Source organism: Antechinus flavipes, chromosome 5 (assembly GCF_016432865.1).
Source record: "Antechinus flavipes isolate AdamAnt ecotype Samford, QLD, Australia chromosome 5, AdamAnt_v2, whole genome shotgun sequence".
NCBI lineage: Eukaryota > Metazoa > Chordata > Mammalia > Dasyuromorphia > Dasyuridae > Antechinus > Antechinus flavipes.
The window spans coordinates 197,491,580-197,509,090 of NC_067402.1; the positions used below are offsets into that span (position 1 = coordinate 197,491,580).

General features: G+C 39.6%; 2 protein-coding genes across 3 annotated transcripts in view; one reads left to right on the forward strand and one right to left on the reverse strand.

Annotated features, from left to right (window-relative positions):
* The window catches only part of WNT5B (Wnt family member 5B), a 146,735-nt gene that overhangs the window by 88,820 nt on the left and 40,404 nt on the right, over positions 1–17,511 (forward strand). The gene's annotated exons all lie outside the window — the stretch shown is intronic.
* FBXL14 (F-box and leucine rich repeat protein 14) lies at positions 4,069–6,806 on the reverse strand. The gene has a single exon (XM_051962830.1). It carries the CDS (start codon positions 6,706–6,708, stop codon positions 5,506–5,508), a length of 1,203 nt encoding a protein of 400 aa, XP_051818790.1. The 5' UTR covers positions 6,709–6,806; the 3' UTR covers positions 4,069–5,505.

The window sequence follows — 17,511 nt, forward strand, 5'->3', positions numbered from 1 at the left end:
GCCCTTTTGTGATTTAGTGCTATTACTTTCCTCCACAAACAAAAATGTGTTGGCTATATTTGTTCTTTAAGTCAGACTATAGAAAGAAAAAGAACTTTCAGTTTTTTGAGTTTTTTGTTTTTTGGTTTTTTTTTAAGGAAAATAAGGGGGGAAAAAAGGTATTACTTCTTTTGGAAGAAACAGATAGAAAAAGATAGGGATAGAGACTGGACCTGTGATTATACCGATCTAGGGAACTCTCAGAGACTTCTGAGCTATAAGGCTATTTATCTGTATCCATTATGCCATGCTATCTATACCTTCTAGATGAAAGAATTCATCCGAAATAATTGATATTAAAATGCTTTAAGAAAACACCATATAAATGTGGTATGATGGAGAGGACTAAATTTGGACTCAGGAGGTGTCAGTTCACTCTACTAAGTAACAACTTCTGTCTTTATTTTTGGAATCTGTTTCTATAAAATGGTTTGATTGTTTTCTGAGGCCTCTTTCAGTGCTGACTTCTATGCTATGAACTCTTTTAGTGTGACTTAAAACTGCACATAAACCGGGCAACATACATGATGCTGCAATAAGAAGGTCTTTAATTACACTTTTCTTATTGCTACTTGGAAGAGTTAGCTTTCAGAACCAAATTATTAAGATCAATATTCAAAACAGGTGATGTAAGACATACTTCTGTTCTTTAAGATTTGAAGGAACTGCTTCATCAGGGACTCCTCTCGATAACACAGATTAATTTTCAGAAGTTGCAGAGCCCAACATTGTGATGAGCTTTTATAAATGTATCTATGTAGGTAGATACCATTGAAAAATGGTAGGCACAGACTAAGAATTCATGGTTGTTTCTACACTCTGCTAAGGTATGGAATAGTCTCTCTAAAGAGGGAAGAAAATTGCTGACTAACAGCAGTATTTTGTGGCCATTTGCATTTACTAATTTTCCAGAAAATCCGAGTTGGAAATGTATACTCTTGCTTCAAGGATACACTTCATTTTGGTTAATTTATAAATATTTGGCATTGAGTCAAATATCTTTCCTCAAAGACTGTTAAAGTACTTTAGCTTTGCTTACCTTTATTGACAGGGATAGAAGTAAATGTATTGCCTGAGGCACTTCAGTAGTACCACACTTAAATATTTGGAATTGGATCCAGTGTTCTAATTCCTAATCCTAGCTTTATCCATAATCCTTATGATTTTGTCAAAAAGCTTAACCTTCTGACTCCTCAGTGGTTCATGGTGGCACAAAATTTAGTCTTGTTAAAAGGGCAGAGGGATAAAATTCACTTTTAAAGGGGATGGAAGAGAACAAGAATAGAGAAGACTTTTTTTTGCCTTAGATTTGCCATTCTATATCAGAACAATGCCAAAAAAAAAATCATCAAAGGCTAAGGCCTTTCTTTTTCATTAGACTGAGAAGCAAAACTGATTTGAAGCTACATCAAAATCTTGGTTTTGTTTTACATCTTTTAATCTAGAGATTCTTTTTGTTGGGCCAGGGCCCCTTGACCTTTGAAAACTTGAATTTACATCCTCATAGTCAACAGTGAAAGCATTTATTTCTTTTCCAAAGTTAGCCTATTCTTAGGGGTTTTGTTGAAGGAAAAAAAAAAAAGTAATCTTAAAAGATTTTAAATGTTTTCTTCCCCACTCTCCCCAATCATTCCCCCTTCAAAAGAGATCACTTTTGAAGGTATTTTTAACATTAAAAAAAAATAACATGGATTTTAATTTCATTTATTAATAACCGCCAAATGCAGAAGAATTTTTTCTCAAAAGCCTAATGTAATACTTCTAAGTACATATGAAGAGCTTTCTCCTTAAGGTTAAGGAATTCAGCAGAAAGAGACCCTATTGCTGGGAACATTATGCAATGGTTCCAACAACTTTGGCCTGGTGCCCACTTGGTGTCCTTGGGGGCTGCAGAAACCATTTCAGCCATGCAGTTGAGTTTATCGATTATCTTTTTGGCACAGGCTGCAATATTTTAAAGGGACTTTTGCCTGAAGAGGTGAGATCTGTTGAAATTGTTCCTGTAGCAATATGATAGTTCCATCAAGACCATGAAGTTTATAAAAATAAGTACTATTTTGATTTTCAATCATCAATTTGATTCGTTAGTATTTGCTTACGTTCTAACTTTGAGTTTTGGGCTACTTTATTTATATCATTATTCTCTCTTGCTCTTGATTTTGAAAGACAGACTTTGGCCTTGTACCTTTTAATCAACCAAACGATTTCTATGGAATGTTATTTCTATTTACCATTCCCATTTTGGATATTTCTTTGCTTTCTCTCAAAGCCATTGTTTAGCTGAAGGTAACAGACTAACCCCAACGCAGATCATTAGTCAAATGTAATAGATTCTCCAGAGTATGGAATTGAGCTTAAAAAAAAAATCTAATTGAAACATTCAATTTTTTCAGAAAGATGGTTTTTAAGAACCAAATGATATATTTTAGTATGAAGACATTTGATCACTATAAATCTTAGCACATCTTAACATAGAAATAAAAAGTCTTATTACCATAAAAAAAAGATGCATGTTTAGGGATCCTAACATATCTAGAAGGAAAGGATATGTAGTTTATTTCTATCTATGTGGGAGGACTTCTGAGAATCAAAATGGGCTGAAATCTTACATAACCCTTGAGTTGCAGTGTGATGTTAAATTCGAATTCTGACCCTGATCTTAAATTTCTAGTTTTTATTTGGGGTTCACACATCATCCATTTTTTTAGTAAGTATTGTAAACTTCTAGCTGGGTAGAGATCCACACCTCCTTCAAAGCAAAAGAAGATGGATATAGTGTCAGGCTCAATTAGACCCAATTGTGCTGGCTTTCCTAAAGGGAACAATGCAGCTTTTGTGATATACTCAAGCAGAAAGCTTGGAAATTTTACAAAACAATCTTACCCTAGCCGAAGCTAGATGTTGGCCTCTCTCTGGGAAGGGGGCTGATTCAGAGAAGTTTTGTGTTCCTATTTTACATACATTTTATAAATGTCAGTTCCTTTATCAGTATGACTTAAGAAAAATGAAGTGCGTAAAACTCTGAATAAAAACAAGATGAATGTGAGCCAGAAACTTCATATCCATAGTCTCAAAGCAAGTAGGTGTCAGATTCAGAGGTAACTAACTCTTCATTAAAGGGGTAGCAGAGCTGTAAAGAACCCTCTTGCACTGTAAAAACACTCACCAGGGTAGAATCAGGGGCCTGCTTCAACTGTGGAAGTGGTTAAAATGCAAATGTAGGAGAACTTCTTGTCTCCCCTCCCCCAGGAAAGGGCTTAAATACAGCCAGGCCTGGAGAGGAATGTTAAAAAGAGGGGATGAACTACCCTACTCTTTTCCATGGGGACCTTCACACTGTGAGAGATTCAGTATGCATGACTGAACAAGCAAGCAAGGACAGCTCTCTCTTAACTTTCCTGAACAATGGCTTTAGCTCCCTCCACCATTTCACATCCTCCCCACACCCAATATGAGAACAGTAAGGGAGACCCCATTACTCCTTCCACTCCTTCTTTCAATGTGTGATTTTTTTTTTGCCCCATACTTAGCAACTTATTTTTATACCCCATTCTCCCTTAAAAGAAAAGTTGGCCATTCTGTTGGGTTTTGTTTCATTTCTTGAAATTCCCATGTGAATATTATACATTTGAAAGAGAAAAACTAGATTTAAACTAAAGTTTGATATATAGTCTAATTTCTAGGAGATTTCAATGATTCTTCTAAAAAGTAAACTTTTAATTGTAAGGCTATTATAGATCCATTCAGAATGCATTATGTCCTTTAACTCTAGAATATACAAAAATAAACACACAGTGCCTTAAAAATAATTCACAGATAGACTGATTTTTTTTTCAAAAACATATTTCATATTTCCTCTTTTTATTATATAAATATCAGTTTAACCTTTTACTGTAAGAATATAAAATGTTTTTAAGAGGATCTTTGTTATTATTTATACAAATTCACAAACAGTACAATTAATTGATAGGGTCTCTGGGTTTGTTTTAACTCTGTGATCTGGCCTATTACTGTGGAGGATTCTTTAAAAAAAAAAGAAAAGAAAAGAAAAGAAAAGAAAGGCCCTCCCTACTCAAAAAGTAAACATTTTTTTAAAGCCACAGTTCCCACCCACCACCAAAAAAATTAAAAAAATAAAAAACCAAAAAAGCAAAAACAAACAACAAAAATAATAACACCCCTTAAACCAAAAGTCATCTATTCCTCCATTTAGAAACAGAATTTTAAAAAAACCCATGAGCTCCATTTTATTGACCGAACTGAGATAAGACATGAATTTCAGTCTCCTCCCCCTTCACTTTACAGCCCCTGGGTTCTACAGGCCAGTTCTGCACCTTTCTCCACTCCCAACAGGAAGCCTCCATGACCTTTTTTTTTTTTTTTTCTTGGTAGGGAAATTTGGAAAAGGGGTTAGAGGGAAGGTAGAGTTTGCATATATAATAATCATTTTCAAGACACAATCTGCATCTCACTTTAAACAAACAACAAAAAAAAAAAAACACAAACAAAAAACAAAAATAAACCAGTCCAGTCCTCATTTTCCCTATCATTTGTGCTATAAATTAAGTCAAGTTTCAGAGATACAGTTGGGTCCCCCAATTTCTATGGAGGAAAGAGAGAAAATTATAGCCAGAATATGGAAGTGAGATACGCTGGATGGGGTAATTTAGAAGAATCAAAACAAAATGATTTACAAACCCATAGGGGTCTCTTTCCAGTCTAGGCACAAAAATGTTTCAGTCTCAAAATATCTTTCTTGTAAGAATTCCAGGGCTTCAGAAAAAAGTAAACTAAAACGAGGTAGCCAGACATATATAAATGTATATATTATATATATTTCATACACATATATATAATATATAGGATATATTCAGCAGAAAAGAATGGTACTTAAAAATCCACAAGGATTTCAAATTTCTTCCAAAATTAAAAAAAAAAAAGGAAAAAGGAAAAATAGCATGAATGCCAGATTTGTTATAAAAGAAGAAATAATGAGAAGAGACCAGGATTAGTTACACAAGTAGAGAATGTAGTAGCTGGGTTTGCTGTTTTTTTTGTTGTTGTTTTGTTTTTTTATACACTTCAAAATAAAAAACCAGATCACAGTATTCAATTAAATGCATAAGTGAAGGCAGAGCTTCTTCAGCAACTCCTCTGGTTTAAAGAGACTAGTCACTTGACCCTCCTTCATCCTACACTCCTCAATGCAAGGTGGCAGGGGTACAGGCAGTTGAATCAGTCTTCAATTCCTATGCAAAAAGGGGTGGCTCTATGTGATTGGGGCTGTCCCCATCCTCAGTGTGAAGGACACGGTGGACTGAGTGCAGCAGAGGAATGACAAAGCTGGATCCGTTTCCAGCCCCAAATGCCAAGACAGAAGGGGCCCCATCGGGCCCAAGGAAGGGAAGAGAGTCTGTGTCCAGGGCACGATGCAGGAGGGAGGGAGGGAGCCCGGCCCTGCCGCCCTCACCTGACTTTCTCACTTTCAGTCATCTGCCAGAGTCCCAGATTGAGCACCTTGAGGCAGGGCAGCTGGGTGATGCGCTCCAGGCCCCGCTTGGTGATGCGCGTGCAGCCGTAGAGATCGATGCCCGTGAGCTGGCTGAGGTGCTCGGCGATCAGCTCCAGGCCCTTGTCGGTGATCCGCACGCACTGGCCAATGTTGAGGGTGCGCAGCCCGTGCATCTGCCGGACCATGCGATTGATGCCGTCGTCGCTGATATGGCAGGAGCACAAGGACAGAGATTTGAGGCCGTCCAGGCCTTGGGCGATGTAGGCCAGACTCTGGTCACCCACCTTGTCACAGAAGGACACGTCCAGGCCGGAGAGCCGCAGGCTGCCCATGGCCAGGTGCATGATGCCGGTGTCGCTGATGTTGTCGCAGGAGCGCAGGTTGAGGCTGCGCAGGCTGCCCATGTGGGACAGGTGCAGGAGGCCCGCATCTGAGATGCCCCCGCAGAAGCTGAGGTTGAGCAGCCTGAGGCCGGCCAGGCCCCGGGAGATGTGCTTGAGGGACAGGTCGGTGAGCTTCTGGCAGTCCTGCAGCGTGAGCTGCTCTAGGCCCAGGCAGCCCTCGGCCGCGCTGCGGGTCATGCCAGCCAGGTGCCCGATGCCCACGTCTGAGAGGTGGCGGCAGCTGCGCAGGTTGAGACTCTTGAGGCGCTGCAGCCCCCAGGCTATGAGCAGCAGGCCCGTATTGGTGATGTTGCTGCAGCCTCCCAGCTCCAGCACCTCGAGGCCCTTGAGGTACTGAGCTATGCGGCCCAGGCTGCTGTCGGTGATCTGCTTGCACAGGCTCAGGTTGAGGGCCCGCAGGGAACCGATCTCCTGCACAAACGCGTGGCCCAGCCCGTTGTCCGTGAGGTTGTAGCAGCCGCTCAGGTTAAGGCTCTCGATGTTGGCCATGCCCTGGATCACGTAGCTGAGGCTGCGGCGCAGGCTGAGGATCTGCACCCGCCGGATGCCGCGGGCCTGCAGGCTGGGGAACAGGGACGGGTTGGCGCGGCGCAGGTGCAGCTTGGCCTCCACCCCCCGCCACACGGACTTGTGGTAGGCGGCGTCCCGCCAGGCTGTGCACACCTGCGCCGCGCGCCCCTTGTCCCGCACATCCAGGTAGCCGAAGATCATAGCCAGCAGCTCCGGGAACAGGCACGAGATGTGCGTCTCCATCTTCCTCCTCCCCCCTTCACGGGCGCCGGGGGGAGGAGGCGCGGGCCCGGGCCCCAGCCGCCCCTGGCCCGAGGAGGGGCCGAGCCCCGCTCACCACCGCCGCCTCCGCCTCCGCCGCCGCCGCCGCGGGCCCGAGATCCCCCCCAGCTCTCCCGGCCTTCCGGCTCCGCGCCGCCGCCGCCGCCAAAGCCGCCAAAGTCGCTCCTCCTCCGGGTCCGTCCTTCCTGCCTCGCCGGCCCTGCCCTGCCCTGCCCTGCCCGCCTGTCTACCCCAGTCCTCCCGCGGCTTCGCGCTCACATGCCGGGTTGCGGGCTCGCTGCCTCGCTCGCTCGCACTCACGCGGCCCCGCCCGGCTCCGCAGGGCCCCGCTGCTCTAGCCCCGCCGGGCTCGGGGAGCGAGGCTGCCTCCGCTCCGCCGCCGCCGCTCCCACGCCCCCTGCTGCATCCTCTTCTTTCTCCTCCTCCTGCCGCCGCTGCCGCTGCCGCTGCCGCCTCTGCCTCCGGCGGCCACCGCCGCCGCCGCCGCCTGGCCGGGAAGAGGTCGGGTGGGGGCGGGCGGGCTGGCAGGGAGGCCGGGCGCCCTGGGCTCCGGGCCGCCGGAGAGGCTTCCTGCTGCCTTTGTCTCTCGCCCGCTTTTCAAACCTAGCAGCCCCGGGCCGCCCGCACTCCGCCGCCCAGGCGGGGGGACAAGGCGGCTGATCAGGACGGTGAGGGCCGATCTTTCTCTCCCCCCTCCGCCCTCCGGCAGTTGGGCGCTCCCGGCTCGCGCAAGGAGACCGCCGCCGCCTCCACCGCCGCCGCTTCCTCCTCCTCCTTCGCTTCCTCCTCCTCCTCCTCCTTCTCCTCTTTTCGCCGTCTCGGCCGCCGTCGCGAGGCTCCCCTCAGGCTTCAGGGCTAGCGGGCGGGCTGCTCACTTGGTAGAGTCCGGGGCGTCCCCCTCCACTGAGCAGTTCCTTCTCCCTTTCTTTCTGGCTCCCCCCGCTCCCGCTGGGACAGTGGTACGAGCCAGTGCTGCCGGAACAGTCGGAGCCGTTACCCTGGAAACCGAGTTCTTCCCTTTCTCCTCGGCCCTGATTGTTAACCCCGTAGGGGCCGGATGAGAGTTTACGGCAGTCCTCTCCTGGCCCGCCCCTCAGGGAGGCGCTGGCTCACTTAGCTAGTCCAGTTTCCTCTCTCTGTCCACCACTTCCCAGCCTCCCTTACTGTTTTTACCGGGGCTTCCTCGGTGTATACATCCTAACCTGGATGTACCACCTGCGTGGCGAGGGCAGCCTCGTCTCTGTGCCCTCAGCGCTCTGGGTCACCTCTGTTCTGTCACCTTTGGGACTCTCCCCTCAGCACCCACCTGGCTTCATTGCCTTTCTGTGACCCTCCCCAGGCTCTCACTTGCCCCCCGTCAGTCAGTAGCACAACTAACGTGTATTAAGCGCAAACTTTATGCCAAGTACTGTGCAGAGCGCCCGGGACACCACAGGGTAGTGAATCGTGGTGTTGTCTTTGAAAAAGTCACCTGCCTTCCACAGAAGTAAGGATTCCCCTTAAGGAAGCATTATCAGGGTATAGCATGTATACTTTTGTATCAAGACATGCTATTTGACTTTCATGGGTGACTAATATACCTTAAGAATTTCTGCCAAAAATCCTGAACTGTTGGTTGTCCCCCAAAAGGTGCCATTTCCGGGAGATTTAAACAGTGCTTTTTAGGACAGTATCCTGCGCTGGGATGTATGGCAAAAGGGTCTTGCCTGCATATACAGAGTGCATATAAATATTTCAGTTCCTTCAATTCATTCATGCAACCCTGTGCTGTATTTTACACTGTTTTTGGTATCCTCGCCTCTTATATTCTTTCTCTCCTGCATTTTAGTGATCTTCTAGTCTTCTAGTTCTTTAGTCTTTTTAGAATTCTTTGCTGGATCATCAATATCACACTGCCTTAATTATGAGTGTCCCATAGACTCTATCATAGTTACTTTCTTTTTGTTGACCTTATTGGCTCTCATTAATTTTCATTAATCTAAGTAACAAAAATTCACCTTTCCCAGTTATCCATATCACCATCATATAAAAAAGAAACCACCATCACATAAAAATGGAACCCCTTGTAACAAAATACATAGTCAAGGAAAACAAAGTCCCGCTTGTCATAGTTAAAAAAAAAAAAAGGGAAAAAAAAGCCTTATTTTCACTTCTCCTGGATTTAATTTTTACTTCTAGGCAGATGATTTTCAAAAGTATATATCTGACACCAGTTTCTCCCCTAAGTTTCAGTTCCACATCACCAGTTGCCTATTGGCTATTTCAGAATGGATGTTTGAACTCAAACTCAGCAAACTCAAAACAACTCATCTTTCCCAAAGTTCCCTATTTCAATGAAAGATACTTTTCCCCAATTCTAAAGTTTATAACACCAGCATTTTTCTTAAATGGACTCCCTCACTCGGTGTATTCATTTGCTAATTCTGTTTCTACTTTCACATCTCATTTTATTTTTTTGAACTTTTGAATTTTTATTTTTTCACTTAATAGTAAAAGTGAAAAGTGATTTTTAAAATTTTTTCCAATTACATATATAGTTTTCAACATTCATTTTTGTAAGATTTTGAGTTCCAATTTTTCTCTTCTATTCCCCCTTCCCCACAACAGGAAGAAGTTTGATATAGGTTATGCAAAAACAATAATTTTCAATATATTTCCTTATTAGTCATATTGTAAAAGAAAAAATCAGAAGGGGAAAAAAACATGAGAAAGAAAAAGCAAACCAAAAAGAAAAAAAAAGTGAAAATAATGTGCTTCAATCCACATTCAGTCCCCATAGTTCTTTCTCTATAGTTGTATCTCAATATGGATAGCATTTTTTATCACAAGTCTATTGGAACTGTCTTAGATTATTGTTTTGCTGATAAAAGCTAGGTCACTCATAGTTGGTCATCATAATTTCGCTGTTACTGTGTACAATGTTCTCCTGGTTTTGCCCACTTCATTCAGCATCATGTAATTCATGTAAGTCCAGGTTTTTCTGAAATCTGCCTGTTCATTATTTCTTATAGAACAATTCTACTTTCACATCTCTCACATCTAAAACCACTTCTCCACTCACATGGCCACCATTGTGGTTTAGGTCCTTATTACTCGTTGCCTGAGCTATTGAAATTCTCATCTTCCATACAGCTATTAAATTGATTCTATTCCCTTAATAAATTATTGACTCCTGTTGCCTTTAGGATAAAATATAAACTCCAGTATTACTTTTATCTATCTATCTATCTATCTATCTATCTATCTATCTATCTATCTATCTATCTATCTATCTGTTTATCTATCTATCTCAGTCCTCTAAGATCCAGCCAAATTGACCTTTTCTTTGCTCCTCACACTTGGCACTCCATCTCCCATTTCTGTAACTCTCTATGTATATCATGTCTGAAAACACTTCTTCCTCACCTTTGTTCACATAATCTTCTTTTTAAAAATACTATAAACTTATCTGGTATCCTAAATTCTTGTTTTCTTTAGATTCTAAAACAGCAAACATTAATTAAGTACCTATTATATGTAAGGTATTATGTTACCTGCTGAGATTTCTTTTGTTTCTTTCTTTGTTTTACTTCAAGCATAAAGGGATGATTAAATATTTTTTGTTGTTAAAGGAAGCTAGTAAGGAATTTCACTGTCTCTAACCATTTTCCACTTTAAGAAGCTTTTTTTGATTTGTTAGCCAAAACCAGTACATTTTATTTGTCAGTAGTATTTTACTTTACATGTAAAGATAATTTTCAATATTCATTTTTATAAGACTTTTGTGTTCCAAATTTTTTCTTCCTCTCTTTTCTCCCCCTCTCCCACCTCTTACACCAAGCAATCTGATAAAGGTTAAACATAAACAATCCTTTTTTAAACATATTTCCATATTTGTCAGTTGTGCAAGAAAAGTCAGACCAAAAGGGGGGGAAAAAAGCAAACACGACAAGAAAAAGTAAACAAAGCAAAAAAAAAAGGTGAAAATACTATTCTTTGATTCATATTCAGTCTCAGTAGTTCTCTCTGGATATTTTCCAATCCAAGTCTTTTGTAATTGTCTTGAATCATTGCATTACTGAGAATAGCCAATCCATCACAATTAATCACCACAATCTTTCTGTTACTGTATACAATTGTTTTGCTTCTGCGCACTTCATTCAGCATTAGTTCATGTAAATCTTTCAGGCTTTTCTGAAATCAGCCTGCTCATCATTTCTTTTAGAACAATATTCTATGAAATTGGAATTTTGTGGAATGGAATCAGTTCTCTATTACATTCATATATCATAACTTATTCAATCATTCCCCAATTTAATGGGCAGCTATTCAATTTCCAATTCCCTCCCATTCTAAAAAAAGCTGCTACAAATATTTTTGTACATGTGGATCCTTTCCCCTCTTTTATGATCTCTTTAGAAGACCCAGTAGGGACACTGTTGGATCATAGGGTATGCAGACTGATTGTCCTTTAAGCATAGTTTCAAAATGCCCTCCAGAATAAAACCAGTATATTTTAGCTGGCATTTTATATATGAATTTATAAAATAAAAATACATAGTCTTTGTGTCTATATCTCCATTTTCTTTAGCTGAATGTTAGCTTTGTCACCATATCATATTTATATACAATGGAATATTTATCGATGTAATTGTGTTACCTTCTGTTTGTAGTCAGGCTTAACACTGTCTTTCATTAAGTTTTAGTAACCTTATTAAGGATGTAAAGCCCAAGGAAATTTCTGACTTGGGGACCACAGCCCCTCATGACAGGGAAAGGGTAACAAGTGCTTCGGAAATAAGTAAAGCAGGGAGGGAACAATGATCAGGAAAGAGAATGGTTACTTCAGCGAACTTACTATTCATACAGAAAAGGAGATGAAAAATTGGAGGAGAGTTTAATGTGGAAGTGGATAACAGAATCTAGAGCAGGAAGTTAATTTAGTGATCATCTGGTCCAAACCTCATAATTACAGATTTGAAAATTAAGTACCAGAGAAGGGAAATGACTTGCCTTTATCTGTAATAATTTAGAGTTTAGTTAGGATTAGAACCTAAGTAATTTTTTTTTTTTTTACCAATCTCTATATTATAGAAATAAAAACAAAAAGAACCCTAGGACTATAGAATGTTATAATTGGAATGTAACTTTAGAAACCATCTAGAGTCATAAATTAGCTATTTTATTGCAAGGAACAATAATCACAGAAATTTACTTGGACAAGCAGCATGAAACATTCTCAAATTAATTTTGAAAGAAAAATTCTCTTAGCGTTAGGAGAGAAACACTAAGTTTTAATAAAAGACCTTATGGAAAGGAAAAGACACTGGGAACAAACTGATGGGGACTGCTTTCAAGAAGGAATCAGCTCACCTGGGATGTGGCCATAGGATTTGGAAAAGGGAGAAAGCATGACAGCAGGTAGCTTTCTATTTTCAATCATTAAAAAAAAAAAATTAAATTCTAAGCTAGAAATACTGTCAGAGACTTTTGTACCCTGATGTAAAGCCTTCTTGTCCTTCTCTAGTTAAGTTTTAGTTCTTTACCTAGTCCAACCCCTCATTTTATAGGCATTCATTGTTAGTCATTTCATCAATTGGCACATTTTAAAATTTGGTTCCAATATGTATAAAGATTTTTCCAGGCTAGTATAGAGGGGGTAAAGGACTTGGGAAATAATATTGTAGGAAGTTTTGATTATGGTAGGAAGTCCTGCATTGAGAGCCACCTAGGTCAAAATTACAAATTTTGCTCACTAAAGCTAGAATTTACAAGAAGCTACTAAATAAAATTAGTAACTTCTTGTATATTCTAGCTTTTAAAATTATATTTTATTGATTCCTTTTGTCTTTACTTGGGCATTTCTGGGGGGAAGCACTCTTTCCCAAGACTGAATTTTCCCTTGTAAAATAGGAGCTTAGGGTCTACTCTTTTGGATGTTTATGCTTTTAACTTTGTTCTCTTACCTTATCAATATAACTAGCATTTCTAGAAGTAAGTCAAATGATAGGGTGAGAGAGGCATTCTTACTTAGTCACTATTTGTATTAAAGTGTTTCTCCATTGACAATAAGGGTTTTTACCATATGCTTTTAAATGATCCAAAGCCCTATTCTCTTTAGTCGTTAAAATAGCAGAGACTATCTCTTCAACTTGCATTTGCTGGCTGGGTTCCATGTAGAACTTCTGCCCTAAAATAGTTCTGCATTCTTAAAACTATGTAGCCAATAAATTCCTACTGTTGGATTTTTCCTCAATAGTCATTTGACACAGCTAAAGGTGGAGGTATTTATTGTAATGGCATAGAATGATAAATAGTAACAAACATTATCCTATAAACCTAGATATTCTTCCATAAATATAAAAAGTATCAAAAAGAAGATTGAGCACACACATAGAACACATAGATACATGAAAGAAACATGTGTTTCAGGTAATCGAGCATTGTAGAGTCCTAAGACTGGTTCCCTTCTCATAGAATCCTAGTACTACCTTCTCCCTTCTCCCGTTAATTTCCACAAAAATGTAAGGGAAAAAAGGAAGAACAATTCTCTTTCAAGCACTGGGTTCTTTTTTTGTAGGTTAGCATGACTTGGGCTAGTCTGCTAGTTCAAATTATGGAATAGAATGAAATTAAATGAGACACTAATTTACTTTGCAACAAGCCCCATCCATTGGTGGCAAGGATGTAGAGTTCTTTTAGGGTAGAGTTTGGCAAACTACAGCATGTGGGTCAAATTTACCCTATGGGGAAAGGGGAATAGGAAGGGAATAAACATATTCCTTCAGTGTGTGCTACAAGTATTTCATTTGATGTTTACAACAACCCCTGGAGGTAGGTATTATTATCTCCCTTTGACAAATGATGAAACTGAGGCTTACAGAAGTTAAATGACTTGTCCAGGTCACACAAATAATATCTGAGATTGATTTGAGCTGATCTTCCTTTCTCCTAGAATAGCTAGATGATATAGTGGATAGAGTGCAGCCCTGGAGTCAAGAGGGCTTGAGTTCAAATTTGACCTCAGATACTTATTATCTGTTTGATCCTGGGCAAGTCATGTGACCCATTTGAATTCCGTTTCCTCATCTGTAAAATAAGCTGAAGAAGGAAATGGCAAACCACTTTAGTATCTGCCAAGATAACTCCAAGTGAAATCACAAAGAATTGGACAGAATTGAAATGACTCAACAACAGTAAAACTTCCTTACTCCAGACCCAGCATTCTATCCACTACCTGTTGTCATAACACTGAGCTGTTCTTAAATAAAGCTGCTCTGACTTCTGCTCCCAAATCCTTTTCTCTTTCCAGTGGAGCGTTCTACTTACTAGATCATTTCCCAGCACTTTTTGCTATTTAATCATTTTCATTTATGTTCAACTCTGGAACCAAAATTTAGAAACTTTCCTCCTGAAAGAAAGTAATTAGAAACATGGGTATTCTCTGTTAAACCGACAGTTCATATACATCAGTTACCATAGTATTGGAACATTGTTTTCAATTTACATGTATCATAAGCCGATCTGTTGAAGTTCTTCAATAATCACTCATATTTCCCTACTTTAGTCCTCTATAATCTTTGTGTCACATCAGTGACATGTTCCAGCCAGGATTTAAATAATTCTTCATTTAGTATTTCCATGACAAAGATTTAAGATTTTCGTTATTGAGTCCCCTGTACTTAAGATTTTACTGGAGTACATACCAAAGATAAATACATATAGATCACTTAATCAACTAATATTAAAAAGCATTTAAGAATCTATTTAGTGTCAGGCCCTGTCCTAGGAAATACAAATATAAGTATGAACAATCTCAACTGTCAAGGAGCTTACTTTCTGGTGGGAAATAAGCAAATATTTAAGTGCACACAGAATAAATTAAGAAATGGCATAACATGATAAATAGTAACAGAATATTGTTGGTTGTTAGGGACAGAAGGCATTAGTAATTGGGGAAATCAAGAAAGGCTTCAGTGCTTAAGCTACATCTAAAAAGAAGAAAGACATCAAGGTGAAGAGGATGTACATTCCAAGAATGGAGAATAGGCTATTATAAAATCATGGAGGAAGGAATTGAAATATCACGTGTGATGAACAAACAAAGAAATCCAGTTTGACAGAATGGAAGAATGAAGAAAGAAGAGTTCTCTTCACATGAGGACATATGAGATTTGCTTTTACAAAAACTAGGAATTCTAGCAAATGGAGTAAAGAGTAAGTAAATTCTACTTTTGTAAAGGTACAGGCAAGAAGCAAGAACTTTGCCTAGAATGATGACTGCATGAAAGGGAATATGTTATATGAAATTAAACTGGAAAATAGGTTGGAATTATTATAAAGGAATAAAAGTGACAGATTGAAAATTTTGTCTTTTATCCTGGAGACATGAGGAACCATGACAGGTCTTTTAGCAGGGAATTTATATGATCAGATTTATATTTTAAAAATAGCAATACATCATATACTATAATAAGTTCCAAATGGATACATGACATGAGAATGAAAAGAGGTGGCTTTCACTACTCTTTCTGGGAAAAGAATTCTTAATAAGTGATAGAATAAGTTGGAAGACAAAAGGAGCAATTTCAATCATAAAATTGAAACTCATGAATAAAATTGTTATAGAATTGAAAGACTAAAACAACTTATTAGGGAAAATCTTTGCAACAAATCTGTGATAAAAGTTTGATATCCAAAGTTCTCATATTGGGGCATTGAAACAATAAACTAAGGAAATTGTTTCAAATACAGAAGAAGAAGAACCATTCCTTAACAAATAAGTAGTCAAAGGATATGAGAAAATTCTCAAAGGAAGAAACTCAAGTTATCAACAGTCATGTAAAATAATGCTACCTATCACTGATAAGAGATGCAAAAATTAAAATATTGCTGAAGTTTTACCTTATATTTATCAGATTGATAGAAATCATAAATGCCAAATGTTAGAGCAATCATGGGAGGCCAGGCACAGTTGTGCACTCTTGTCAAAATTATATATAGGATCAGCCTTTCTGAAAAACAGTTTTGAACTTTAGTCCTAAAATTGCTAAACAATACATGCCTTTGACCTAGTAGTGCTGCTATTATCACATATTCAGATATATAATAGAGCTAACCTATTGACTAAAGCATTGATACCTTTGGAAATTGGCAATGATAGAAAAATTGTTTTTAATTTTTGCTATTTAAGGCACAGTGGTATTGTGATCAAATGGGGTTTGCAGTGAAAATATTTATTTTAGAATATAGACTTGCTGTTTTGTGACTGTACAAACCTCAGTTTCTTTATCTATTTATTTGTAAAAATAGCACTAACTTCTCAAGGTAGTTGTGGGAGCAAACGAAATGATGTATGTAAAGTGCTTTTCCATTTTTATTTATTTCTACAAGATAATTGTCCAGAGTCACACAGTTAGCAAGTATTAAGTGTCTGAAGCCAAATTTGAACTTAGGTCCTCCTGATTTCAGATCTGGTGCTCTATCCACTGGGCCATCTAATTATTAGATAATAATTGGAATGTTTGTTGATGATTATTTTTGCAAAAGTAAATCAATTTGGCATCTGTGCATGGAAAGGTTGAGAGCAGAGAAACTGGAACTAGGGAAGCTAACTGGAAGGCACTGCAGTAGACCTGGTGAATTTGTGTAAATGGAAAGATGGTGACAGCTTGTGGAGGTAAGATAGAGATCCAGATGTTGTGTAGGTAGGATGAACAAGATTCAACAACTTATGAAATATGAAGAATGAGGGAATGGATGTCTAAACTTATAGACCTGTGAGATTGGAAGCCTGATGCTACTACAGTAGGAGAAGGTTCAGGCTATTTTCTCAAAGAGTAAATCTTTTGGGGGAGGAAAACCAAAGTTCCAGAAAGGGGCATTTTGATATAAGAACCTTGAGATTCCTGCCCAATGCCAAGTAAAGTATTAGGGTCATCCTGCGTCAGGCCCCTGGAGGTTTGAGAGACAAAGAGATGGTGGTCTTTGGACAACTACTAGAAGAAATCCATTCCTCTTCCTTCAAACCTTCTCCCTCCCCAAATGTTAGTGATTTAGAGCATTTTTTCATATGGCTATTGATAGATTAGATTTCTTCCTCTGAAAACTTTTCAAACAATTGCTATAAATTTTTTGTACTTATAGGTCTTTTCCTCAGGTTTTTCTAAAACTATCCCTTTCTTACAGAAAAGTAATATTTCTTCACATTCATATATCATAATCTGTTTAGCCAATCATCAAATAGTGGACATACCTTCAGTTTCCAATTCTTTATTGCCATATTTTTGTATACATAGGTCTTTTCCCTTTTTTTCTTTGATCTTTTTGAGATTTAGACATATTAGCAATATCTCTGGGTCAAAGGTTATCCATTTTAATAATTGTTGGGTATAGTTCCAAATTGCTTTTCAGAATTTCTGGAAAAGCTTATAGTTCCACCAACACTGTAGCAAAATACCTGTTTTTCCACAGGCCCTTCAACAATTTTCATTTTTCTGTTTTCTCAACTTAAGGAATCTAAGGGATGTAAAGAGATTAAAAAGTACATTACTCTAGGGCAAAATTCTGATTGTCCTGCCCTGGTTAAAGCCCTGCTGACACCTGACTTAGATGATTTGCTCCAAAACTCCTATAAAGCCTCAGTCCCTGACATATTACCCTGAATAGAGATCTTCATTGTGACATCCCTTACTAAGGCACTTGGATCACAACCCTTCAGTTCCAGCAAATGGCACTTCCTTGTAATGGCAGTGTCACTCATTGATCTGTCTGCAGTTTTACACA

Coding starts and splice junctions, on each gene's coding strand:
- FBXL14 (XM_051962830.1), bottom strand. CDS start 6,708: ATGGAGACGCACATCTCGTGCCTGTTCCCGGAGCTGCTGGCTATGATC.